General features: G+C 34.7%; 1 protein-coding gene across 2 annotated transcripts in view; it reads right to left on the bottom strand.

Moving 5' to 3' along the window:
- Positions 1–13,172, bottom strand: part of LOC132745492 (E3 ubiquitin-protein ligase UBR5-like) — a 45,782-nt gene that overhangs the window by 23,795 nt on the left and 8,815 nt on the right. Inside the window, exons 9-18 of one of the 2 annotated variants that reach the window (XM_060734441.1) lie at positions 12,775–12,907; positions 10,756–10,999; positions 9,158–9,249; positions 6,528–6,674; positions 5,748–5,875; positions 4,733–4,965; positions 4,100–4,266; positions 3,362–3,542; positions 2,587–2,772; positions 1,815–2,061 (exon numbers count right to left, since the gene is read on the bottom strand). In XM_060734441.1, coding sequence (XP_060590424.1) covers positions 1,815–2,061; positions 2,587–2,772; positions 3,362–3,542; positions 4,100–4,266; positions 4,733–4,965; positions 5,748–5,875; positions 6,528–6,674; positions 9,158–9,249; positions 10,756–10,999; positions 12,775–12,907 — 1,758 coding nt within the window. Of the gene's footprint in view, positions 1–1,814; positions 2,062–2,586; positions 2,773–3,361; positions 3,543–4,099; positions 4,267–4,732; positions 4,966–5,747; positions 5,876–6,527; positions 6,675–9,157; positions 9,250–10,755; positions 11,000–12,774; positions 12,977–13,172 lie in introns of both variants that reach the window. The other variant, XM_060734440.1, reaches the window with a different exon arrangement.

Genomic DNA, 13,172 nt, shown 5'->3' with positions numbered 1-13,172 from the left:
TGAAGCCTTGTACCTTCAAACAAGAAGAATTTTTAAGTTTTCACTATATACATATAAGGAAAATCTATGACCCACTGGAGTGGGGCCAATTTTGACCCCAGGGCTAAAATTTGAACAATTTTGGTAGAGGACCTATAGGTTATATCATATACCAAATATCAAAGCTCTAGGCCTTGTACTTTCAGACAAGATTTTTTAATTTTGCATTTTTGAAACTCCTTTTCTGGCCCTGTGACCTACTTATGCAACAGACCGGAACCATTTGATCAACTTTGGCAGGGGACCACCCTAGGATCATTCCTGTAAAGTTTGGTTGCTGTGCAGTCATTTGTTTCTGAGGAGATGTTGTTTAAAGAAATTGCTGACGACGCAAGACGACGGACTGTGGGGGATCACAATAGCTCACATAGATGTAAAAACATCTTAATCTCCAGACTTCATTGCCATATTCAAGGCATCAAGAAGGGATCTCACAATTTTCAAATATTTTTAAATGTTATTGTAACAAATCATTTTAATTCTTCTTTAATAAAAACTAGAAATGTGTTCATAGGACACAGGTGCCCCCTTCGCGCCACTGTTCTGTCAATCTTATGACTCTAGGTCAAATATTTTTTGAAAACTAAAAATCTTTTTACTAAGTAAAGGGCAAGAACTTTACAAATACTGAATAAATCCCCAAGCAAACCCCAAGTTGAAAATTGCAAATTTATACTACTGTAATTCAAGGGCAATAACTCTAACAAAACTGAAAAAAATCCACATGCAAAGTCCCAGGTTCATAGCATCACAGTGAGGTGAATCATTATTCCTGTAATTTAGTGATGTTGATCATTATTCCTGTAAAGTTGGTCAATTCTAACTCAAGCACTCAAGGATCAAATAACAACATAATGAAACAGTTTTTACTAAGTCAAGGGAAATAACTCTACAAATACTGGATAAATCCACAAGCGAAACCCCAGGAACAGACTAAATATGCTGAGCAACTTTCCAATAAGGTTTAATGACCCTATGTCAAATCCTTTTTGAGTTACATGCGACACATGTTGAAAATTGCAAACATTTACTAAGTCAAGGGCAATAACTCTAAAAATACTAAAAATATCCAGACGAAAATACCCAGGTGCACAACAATATATACTGATCAACATTCCTGTAAAGTTTTATGACTCTAGGTCAAATACTTTTTGAGTTACATGCGACACAAGTTGAAAATTACAAAATTTTACTAAGTCAAGGGCAATAACTCTTAAAATACTAAAAAATCCAGACGAAAATACCCAGGTGCACAACTTCACATGCTGATCAACATTCCCATAAAGTTTCGTTGAATTCCAGCCAATAGTTGCAGAGAACTACTCCGGAAACGAAATTCGGACAAAATTTTACTGAGTCAAGGGCAATAACTCTAAAAATACTAAAAATATCCAGACGAAAATACCCAGGTGCACAACTTCACATGCTGATCAACATTCCCATAAAGTTTTCTTGAATTCCAGCCATTAGTTGCAGAGAACTACTCCGGAAATGAAATTCAGACGGACGGACGGATGGACGGACGGACGGACAACGCCAAAACTATATCCCCCTCCCGATTCCATCGGCGGGGGATAATAAGGAAACTACTTGAAACCTCTAAACTACTGGTCCACTCTCTAATTGTACATTAGTAAAGCGGACACATTTCTTTTATTTTTAGAATCGAACTTCACTGGTGTTTTATAGAAGAAGTTTTAACATATAAATTCTTTCGGGCATATAAAAAACATTACTACATAACAACTAGCGTACACAACAATACAAATTTTTACCAGCATCAGATCCTGCTGTTGCCATGGTAACAGCGCTTCTCTGTACACTGACATTGTCTTGGTTACTGTGCATACTCTCGCTATCACTCTCCGACTCGGCGAGCAGGTCTAGGTCCATGTCGCTCTCGGCAACGTCGTCCTGTTCCGGCGGCTGTTGTTCATGCTCGGAATGTTCCGACTGCCTGTCATCGTTATCCGACTGGTGGCCGTCATCGTTTCCCATCAATATACCACCAACCACTTCAATCTGTTTTGATAAATATAGAAAAACAATTCTGCAACAAAATTTGAACAATGGCATTTGTATATTTATAAATATAGAAAAAATATTTCTCTGATAAATTTTGAACAATGAAATTTGTATATTTTTAAAATATAGAAAATTTATACTTTGATAAATTTTGAACAATGAAATATATACATATATATTTTCAGATCTATGATAGGTTTTAAGGCGCAAGTATACAATTGTACTTTTAGTGCAAGATTTTAGCTTTCCTGAATAAAAGAAGGCTGACTTACATTTATCCATACATGTGCAAAGAAAAACAAGACGAGTGGGACCAAAAAAATGATTATCCTTTACCAATATTGAATCAGGCCAGTGTGCACATGTGTCATTTAAACAGGCTCTTCAATGTTGGTAGCTCAATTTTTTTTATTTAGACCATAAAATCCATTTAACTTGTGATGAACTGATCAAATCCACTTATCAAATTTCTGCAGATTAAAAAATGTAACCATTTACAAAACCTTTGACCTAAAAACTTACGTCTTCTTCAATGTCAACCGGCATCAATTCTTCCTCGTCCCTATCTCCAGCATCGAGGTTCTCCCTGTCACTGGGCATGTCTCGGTCCGGCACGCTGTGGGTAACGTACGACACGGAGTGGGCAGCCTCGTCAACAGAAGAAGTTTTAGGTGGCAGTGGGTCTACGCTAAATATCTCCTCACTTCCCTAAAGTCAGTAAAAATTGACAAAGGTTAACATTGTCAGTAAAAATTAACAGAGCAGTAAAAATTAACAACGGTAAACATTCTAACAGGTTATACAAATTATACATCTTTTCTCAGACAGTTGATTATACTAAATGAGCAGTTATGGTGAACAATTTGACATCAACAAACAAGGATGCAATATACAAAATCATGACTGAAGGAAAAGTATATTATACATTATACAAATATTCTTTAATTTCTTTTACACATAAGTTTCATCTGTATGCCTCATAATATTATTAATTTATAAGATACTTAAACTGCATCACCTATTCAAAAACTACACAGTGATGGTTTTGGGTTTCAATGTCTCACAAACACAGTATATGTCATATGGGACTTTCCAGCTTGACTGGTGAAGGAAGATTTTAGATGACCCTCATAGCATTATTTTATGCAAGAGTGGGCAACTGAGTAGAACCACCAATATTCTGCAGGCTTGCTTTCTCATATACAAGAATCCAAAGTCCCTGGAGGGGTTCCAACCTAGTGAGGGGCAAGTGGTGTAAAATTAACTAATATCAAGGGAAAGAAAGCCTCTCAAATACCTGAACAGCTTCGACATTTGCAGCCACCAATGAGAAAGGTGCAGTGGGCCTGGCAGCTCCAAGTCGAACAGGGGCTATCAGAGAGTTAGCTATCTCGCACAACTCCTCCACGGCTATATTGATCAGAGCTTGAAACGCTCTCTTACACTTCACCAGGGGTTGACAGGAAGGTATACCAGGGCTGTAAAATAAACAATGCCGAATTAAAGCTTCATGCCATTTGATGAGCCAAAATATTTCAAGACAAAAAAACTTGGGAAAAAGGTATTAAGATTGTAAGAAAAAGTAAAAAGATTCAATATTCAAGTAATAATTTATATATTACGTGAATTTAATGACTAATTTTGCAGTATTTGTCACCTTTCTGGGGGATAACTAGCCTTTAAACTAGACTTAACAATGGTCACAATATCTCATTTCTTACTCAAGTTATTGTCCGGTAAGTAACAAACTATATACAGTCAATAAAATAACAAAACATATGCATAGTGTTATTTTGTCTTCAATACAAAATACAAGGTAACAATTACTTTTCTAAGAGTAGAAAAACAAAAGATGGTTTAGCTAAAAGAGCAATGATGACAAACAGAACCCCCAACCCCCACCTAAAAAAAGAGAAAATTTTGGAAATACAAATGATAAGTGTTTTGGAGGCTTACTGAGACTTTAACCAACCCTAAGATTTGTTTTTCTCTTGGCAAATAGTCATCCTCATTCAACATCTATTTCCAGACTTACCTCTTTTTTTTACCAGAATTAGGGGTCATCTCTACATTAAGAACAACAAATATTCTAGCAACCGAGCGAATAAATCTTCGTGCCACCATCTTGGCCTCAGCCTTCCTGCCCTCAGTTGTCTCATTCCTCATCTCTCTTATCAAAGTAGTCAATAATGTATCTAGCATCTGTAAACAGAACAGCAATAATGTAGTCAATAATGTATCTAGCATCTGTTTTAGAACAGCAATAATATAGTCAATAATGTATCTAGCATCTATCACAGAACAGCTACAACATAGTATTAACAATGTTCCTAACAAAATATGCAACTTTTTCTAGAAGCTTAAACAAGAATTTTATGTGCATGTCAAGCTTTTTCATGAAAAATTTACAAATCATTCATTTTCCAGTTTATGTACTCCAATGACATTTATATTAGAATACAATATTAAAGTCAATTACAGACATCCAGTTCTAATTTTCACCCTTTAACCTCACTACAATTTTTTTTTTGATCAACATTATCAAATAGTTTAAACATATAGGTTTAAATAGCCCAAAATTCCCAATCGATACATCTTTGAAGTTGCACAAAGTTAACAATCCTATAAATAAACTTCACAGTCAAGATATATTCATTATCAACCATACCTCAACACTGCATTTCACAAGTAAACAGTGTGTAAACTTGTCAAGTCTTGCCGTTCCACTCTGACTCTCTAGGTACAGCTGTTCTTCATATACTACGTCTGGGTTAGTGCCTCTTTTACTACGCATGCCACTCAGTAACATGGCTTTCACAGCTGTCCAGTCATTGAGGATTCGCTCGAGGGCTCGACGACTGAATCTAGGTGGCTCCAGGTCATGTTCAGGCATTTCAACATCTATAAATAGAAATATACAATGAGATTTTTCTACCTTTTAAACAAGTAATTTTAAGCTATACAACGCTAGGTAAACAAAGTTTCATCCTATTAGACACTAAAGGTAACTTTCCAATATTCTTTCTCCATAACCATGCTGAATTGCTTACATGACCTTGTCTATCTTTCAATCTGGACAAAACCATTCATTATTTTAGGGAAAAGTTTCAAAGTAATAACTGACTGAATAGCAAACAGGCAGGGCCCGAGGTTATAAAGAAATTCTATAAGCTCAAACTCAGATCTCAGGTATTTGATTGGTCAGAAACTCCCACAAAATGTACACTGGCCAATGAAAAACCTGAGATTTGAGACAAGATTCAGAGAAAAATTTTTATAACCTTGAGACCTGACCATGATCAAAGGGCACAGATGTCCCTGCTGATCTTGGTCTGCACAAGTTACAGGGGTAGATGATTCAACAGCCACAAGCAATGTGAAGGTTAAAACGCAAGCTGCCACCATAGACAAACCATGAAGTAACACTGTACATTGACACTCACCCTCAATGTGCTACCTATATTTTAAATATGAACCACTCAAAAAAATGTCTTATCCCTATTCTTTGAAAATAAAACATTAAAAGTTAAATGACAATAGTTCATAAGCACACAAATGTAAGTCAATCTTTTTCCAACTATTAAAATAACTTAAAAGAGAATAGTTTGGGAAAAAATAATGCTTTTTAGAGAAGAAAAAAATAAAAAAAATATTTTTAAACCAGCTTTTAATTGAATACTCACCAAGATCATTATTAGGAGCTTTCCTTGGTGCAGCTGAGGTAACTCTAGTTCTGTTAGGTCTGTACTGACGTTGTTCCACCAACTGTCGACCTACCGTCTGTACCAGGAACAATAGGATATTCTCTCCCCTGAAATTATAACAAATCCTTATTATTATGACAAATCATTATCCTTAGGCATTATACCTTACATTCCTTCCCTTGTTTAAATTACTATATATGCATTGTTAACAAATATGTCATGTTTCACTTGAAAACTCTTTTTTGATGACAGATCATTATTATGTACCATCGCCACAGTGGTCGTGGTTTTTGTAGTTTACACTCAGGATCACGGCAGTAAGCCACATTAAAATTAAAAGAGCCCTGTTCAGACACTGCATCATTCCTGAGCAGGCTGTAAAGCAGTTTACCAGTACAAGTTGCCTTTACTTTCGCAAGCCACTGACATATTTTCTGTTGATGAGAAAGTTGAGGTACAGTGCAAATAACTATAGACTTTATGACCAATCACAACGAAAATGACCTGCACCGTTCAGAAATCAAACCTAGGTTGTTCAATTCAGAGTCCAATGCTCTACCTATTGAGCTCTCTGGAAGGTTCAACCATACTTATTAACCACTAAATACATTTTTATAAGTACCACCATGTTTTAAGGATTATTTTCTAAATCTCTTAAATAAAAAGATAAATGTGCAGCAGTATAATTTCCCCCTAAATTTGGAACAAAAGTAGGAAATGAAATACTGTACAGAAACATAACATTGAAGTTCCACCTACCTGCTGTTTGTCAGCGTAACAAGATCAGTTTCAACAAGAAGCCTATTCAGAAGATCCAGCCTGGGTCCTTGTTGACCAGCTATCAGAGCTTTACATTTACATTTCTCCCAGCAGTCACAGTAAGCAGTCGGTGAAGTACGCTTTAATCTGTAAATAAGTAAGTAAATTTATAACATTGTGACATTGTGTTATGTACAATGTATTGAAAAGTAATAATCAGTCTGACAAAAATTACATTTTTTTTTTTGCTTTTTATGTTTGCTTTTTATGTCGCAACAACACTGTTAATGTCTTGTAGCGACTATCCAGCTTTAGTAATGAAGTAAGTGCTAAGGTGCTACTCCATGCATTATTTCAGGCATAAACAGGTACCAGAGTTGTTTCTTTTTGCACAAACACCATTAAGGTGATATGGCGATTTTTTCAGCTTTGGTTGTTGAAGCAGACCTTGGGTGCCCCTCCCATTCATTATTTCAAGCACAATGAACCATGGACATTCCATAAGCTAACTGGGCAGCTTTCTCAAGTGACAGACATGGTCCTGACAGGATTTGAACCCACTGTAGTGTGGGTATATCAGCCTTCTAATATTATCTGGGTTGGGTGTTAAGTAATACAATCACTCTAGAGGTCATTGTCATGACATTCCAGCCTCATTTACGGAGCCACACCTCAGTCAATTTTAATTTTCAGTTAAAAATATTTATCATCTAAAGGAGCAACTTTGATACCAATTTCATTTCAATCACCAAAGCCTTAATAAATATCACCCATTCAACCAATATTTTCTGGTCCAAAATAATAATCAGTACTGGTCCAAAATAATAATCAGTATAAATTCGCAAAATTAGACAACAATTTGATGAAGCATAACCCTACTTTAAAAATTTTCTAATTTATCCTATGTAAAACTCTGTAAAAACCACTTTATTAATAAGTATAGTTATTTTCTAAAAAGTTTTTAGATAATAATCTTTCATTATTAAAGCCATTTTATTGTTAGAGAACACAACACAGCTACACACACAAAAAAGAACAACAACTAGAAATGTGTCATCATGCCACGGATGCCCCCGCATGCAGCCAAAATTTCAAATGTTATAATATTTAGTTCCAAATTTGTTTGCACAAATTATTTTTTTCATTCTAAGTTCAAAGCCCTTAAAACTTTTCAATGTTAACACAAACCATTTTTATACAATGTTCAAGGCACTGAAATTATAATTCAGTCTTAACCTTTTAAAAATAGCATATTGCATATTTGTAGCCAACATAATGGCTATATACATTTCCACAAAAGTATGAGTGCTGAAAGTTCAAAATTTTTCCAACATTCAGGAAAGATAAGTTTGTCTAAAATCATTGAACCACGACCAAATTCAAACTTAAACTGCTTATTCCTAAGATGTATCTATATTATTTTCAAAGTGAAAGGGACATAACTCTGCCAAAAAATCATCGAACCATGACCAAATTCCAACTTGACCTGCGCATTCCTTTGACATATCCATATGTCAATTTTGAGTTGAATATGTAACACTGTTGGGTTGATAATAAACAGAAACTGTAAATTTCATATTATTTTCAAAGTGAAAGTTGCATTACTCTGCCAAAAATCATTGAACCATGACCAGATTCGAACTTGGTCTGCGCATTCCAAAATCATATCCATATGTCAAATTTGAGTTGAATGTGTAATATTGTTGGGGAGATAATAAACGGAAACTGAAAATTTCATATTATTTTTAAAGTGAAAGGGGCATAACTCTGCCAAAAATCATCGAACCATGACCAAATTTGAAATTGACCTGCGCATTCCTTTGACGTATCAATATGTCAAATTTGAGTTGAATGTTTAATACTGTTGGGGAGATAATAAACAGAAACTGAAAATTTCATATTATTTTCAAAGTAAAAGGGGCATAACTCTGCCAAAAATCATCGAACCATGACCAAATTTGAACTTGACCTGCGCATTCCTTTGACGTATCCATATGTCAAATTTGAGTTGAATGTGTTGTACCATTGGGGAGTTAATGAATGGAAACTGAAAATTTCATATTATTTTCAAAGTAAAAGGGGCATAACTCTGCCAAAAATCATCGAACCATGACCAAATTTGAACTTGACCTGCGCATTCCTTTGACGTATCCATATGTCAAGTTTGAGTTGAATGTGTTGTACCATTGGGGAGTTAATGAATGGAAACTGAAAATTTCATATTATTTTCAAAGTAAAAGGGGCATAACTCTGCCAAAAATCATCGAACCATGACCAAATTTGAACTTGACCTGCGCATTCCTTTGACGTATCCATATGTCAAGTTTGAGTTGAATGTGTTGTACCATTGGGGAGTTAATGAATGGAAACTTAAAATTTCATATTATTTTCAAAGTAAAAGGGGCATAACTCTGCCAAAAATCATCGAACCATGACCAATTTCGAACTTGACCTGTATTTTCTCATGACATATCCATATGTCAAATTTGAGTTCAATATGTGCAAGGGTTATTAAGATAATGAACGGAAACTGATGATGACGGAAGGACGGAATGACGTAATGACGGAACAGGGTAACACTATATGCCCCTGCCATTATATGGCGGGGGCATAAAAAACAAACTACATACTTGCAATCATGTCCTTTGTGACACACACGAGCGCATTCCGTGCAGCAACAAAGCGACCCCAGCAGTCCACAAGTACGACACTCAAATATATCCTGAAATATAAATAGAAAATATATTTAACATCAATAATGACAATGATTTAGTTTTTACAAATTTAGTTTATACAAATTTATCTTAGTTTGACTGTGTTAAAAGCTTTAAGCTTTTTGAAACAATCTCTAATCCATTCTGAAAACAACCAGTACTAAGCAATGAATGTAAAGATTCTTCCTCAAAGACAATGATTTAATTATCTAAAACCTCGTCATATTAAAGAGAAAGAAAAAATACACACTGTTTTTAAGCGCATGAATAGACGTAACAAAGGATTACATCAAACTCTCCAACCTTCAAAGCAACCTTGGCAACAAAAACCATAAGAACTTTCCCATGACACATTACATGTGGTCTAGTTTGTTTATTTTTGTATTTTAAATCTTTACAATTCTGTAAGTCATATGATATAGCAATTTTCCAGCTTTTTGTGTTTAAAATCTTTACAATTCTGTATGTCATATGATATAGCAAATTTCCAGCTTTTTGTGTTTTAAATCTTTATAATTCTGTATGTCATATGATATAGCAATTTTCCATCTTTTTTGTGTTTTAAATCTTTACAGTTCTGTAGTCATATGATGAAGCAATTTTCCAGCTTTTTTTGTTTTAAATCTTTACAATTCTGTATGTCAAATGATGTTGCAAATTTCCAGCTTTTTTGTGTTTTAAATCATGACAATTCTGTATGTCATATGATGAAGCAATTTTCCAGCTTTTTTTGTTTTAAATCTTTACAATTCTGTATGTCATATGATATAGCAATTTTCCAGCTTTTTTGTGTTTTAAATCTTTACAATTCTGTATGTCATATGATATAGCAATTTTCCAGCTTTTTTGTGTTTTAAATCTTTACAATTCTGTATGTCATATGATGAAGCAATTTTCCAGCTTTTTTTGTTTTAAATCTTTACAATTCTGTATGTCATATGATATAGCAATTTTCCAGCTTTTTTGTGTTTTAAATCTTTACAGTTTGGTATGTCATATGATATAGCAATTTTCCAGCTTTTTTATGTTTTAAATCTTTACAGCTCTGTATGTTATATGATATAGCAATTTTCCAGCTTTTTTGTGTTTTAAATCTTTACAGCTCTGTATGTCATATGATATAGCAATTTTCCAGCTTTTTTGTGTTTTAAATCTTTACAGTTTGGTATGTTATATGATATAGCAATTTTCCAGCTTTTTTTTTTCTGTAAGGAAGCCGATACCTCTCCCTTCATTATTTCACCAATAAGCTGGTACCCAAGTAGAATCAGTTAACTTCCCTAGAGCTAGCTGGATAGCTTCTTCCTATTGCAGAATCAAAGTTCCTGGCTATAGTCCAACACATAGTAGAAGGTTAAGTGGTTCAAAGTAAAAAAAATTCATAACTCAGCAACATAGGTCCTTGGCATGAGATCCAAATTCAATAACTTTAAACTCTTGGCCAAAGAGGAAAGAAAACAATTGATTACTTGCTAAAAATGTTCGCAAATAGAAGAAACGGAGAAATTACATGCCTGATTAATATGTTCCGCCCCTGTCCAGGTAAAACTGCAAGTATCATTACAGCAGAGGACGTGTAGAGGCGAGTTATCGAGACTCGAACCTGTCGGGTACAACATACTCATCATGGTGGCTTTGTCAACGTCCTGGCTGTCCTTGGACGTTCCGACACGCTTGATCGTGTCCAGTAGTGTCATCGCTGCCATGTACGCCCTACCTTTCACTGCCTGCATGAAAGGTGTGCAACCCTCCGCATTTCTGAGAAAAAAAATTGTGAACACCATCGAGTTCATGCTAATCTTATGTTGGTATTTACTTTTAATGTCACAAAGTTAAATTCAAAATTAATAATTCTTCTCTGGAACACAAAAAAAACAGTTACCATGTATAGAAAATATCATATCTGTTCTGTGAATTCCATTTTTAAATATATGCAGAATTATACAAATTCTTTAGACTGTTCATTAGAAGTTTTATAACCTTTATGAAATTTTGCAAATATACATAAATTTTGCAAATCTTCAATGTTAACACCCTAGTCCTGCTAATATAAACCAATTGTGAAAAAAAAAATCAACTATAGAAGTTAAAGCAGCATGCCTCCAGAAAATTTGAAAATGTATTTAACAGTATAATATAGTGAAATTACCAAAAGAATGCAATTTACACATTATCAATGACACTAACAACCCATGTAACTTACCATAAAGAAGTTAAAAAGTGAACAAGAGGGCCATGATGGCCCTGAGGTCGCTCACCTGTATATAGCACCCCCCCCCCCCCCCGGGCCAATTTTAACCCAAGGGCTTTTATTTGTTTATTTGAACAGACTTGGTAGACACCCATAAGAAGATGTTTCATGCTAAACATCTAAGTTCTAGCTCATTGGGTTTTTTAAAAGGAGATTTTTTAAGTTTTTACTATACACATATAGTTAAAAAACAATGACACCCCTTTTGACACACATCTTTCATGCTTAATATCTAAACTCTAGCTATTTGGGTTTTTTCAAAGAAGATTTTTAAGTTTTTACTATACACATCTAAGGAAAATCAATGACCCCCTGGGGCGGGGCCAATTTTGACCCCAGGGCTTTTATTTGAACAAACTTTGTAGACACAGATTAGAAGATGTTTCATGCTTAATATCTGAACTCTAGCTATATGGGTTTTTTCAAAGAAGATTTTTTAAGTTTTTGCAATACACATATAAGGAAAATCAATGACCCCCTGGGGCGGGCCAATTTTGACCCCAGGGCTTTTATTTGAACAAACTTGGTAGACACCTATTAGAACATGTTTCATGCCAAATATCTAAGCTCTAGCTCTTAGGGTTGTTTAAAATAAGATATTTAAAGATTTTTCTTTCGGTTGCCATGGCAACCAGAGTTCTGCATGGGATTAAATTCTTTGAACAATTTTTAAAGGTGACCACCAAAGGAACATTCCTGTGAAGTTTGGATGAAATTGGCTTAGTGGTGTATGAGGAGATGTCATTTAAAGCAAAAGTTTACGGACGGACGGACGACAGACGGACGAAAAGTGATCACAAAAGCTCACCCTGTCACTTTGTGACAGGTGAGCTAAAAAATCCGTCATTAATTGCATACAATGAAAATTTAAAAAATTAAACGAGACTTACCTTGATTGTCGATGTTTGATTTGAATTCTTTGAAGTAAAGAATTGAGTGAGGCTTAAATGGCTTTCACGAAAAGGAATTATAAAAACATGAAAATTATTACTAGAATTTTGAATCTTTATACTTTTCCAAAAATCTTAGTAAATTTTTCTCAGGTTTGATTTTATGGGAAATATTTTTGCTCATCTGGGGGCGTACAGCTTTAAATTGCACAATAATGAAAGCATAAAAATTTTAATTTTACAACCTTAGTTTGAATCATTTATCAATAATATAACTGATATAACCCAAGAAGTTATCACCTTAACTTGCACTTCAGACCTATTACGAGGAAAATAAACGGGGTAACCCAGCTGGGGCCTCAAAAAACAAAAAAAACTTAACTTGCACTTACTTTGCAGACAACAGATCTCGTAGATGAGGTTTTAGTATGTTCGACTCGCACAAACACTTCAGGATCTGTAACGATGCATTGGGCCTTTCTTTCTCGTCCAGTTTCACTGCGGGTATGTTGATGGTACTGAACTCTGAGGGTAGAGGATAAGAGGCTGACTGACCGCTTGACGACTGCCGACTAAGGCTCGGTTTATCTATATCTGTGTTAAAATTACACATAGCAAAATCAGGTGTATTTTTTGTCCCGGTGCCAAAATACTTGCTGCCAACCTGCTTCGTTAGTTTATTCATAGTTATTTAAAGCTAGAGCGGGAAACAAGTTTCTGTAACTTATATTTAACGATTTGAAGTCAGCTGTCATAAACATGAAACTGATTTCATATCTAGAAATATGGT

The sequence above is a fragment of the Ruditapes philippinarum genome, unplaced genomic scaffold (assembly GCF_026571515.1).
Source record: "Ruditapes philippinarum isolate M1 unplaced genomic scaffold, ASM2657151v2 ctg3280_1_1_1_1, whole genome shotgun sequence".
NCBI classification, from domain to species: Eukaryota; Metazoa; Mollusca; class Bivalvia; order Venerida; family Veneridae; genus Ruditapes; species Ruditapes philippinarum.
The sequence above is the reverse complement of the archived record's forward strand: the minus strand, read 5'-3'. Positions and strand labels throughout refer to the sequence as shown.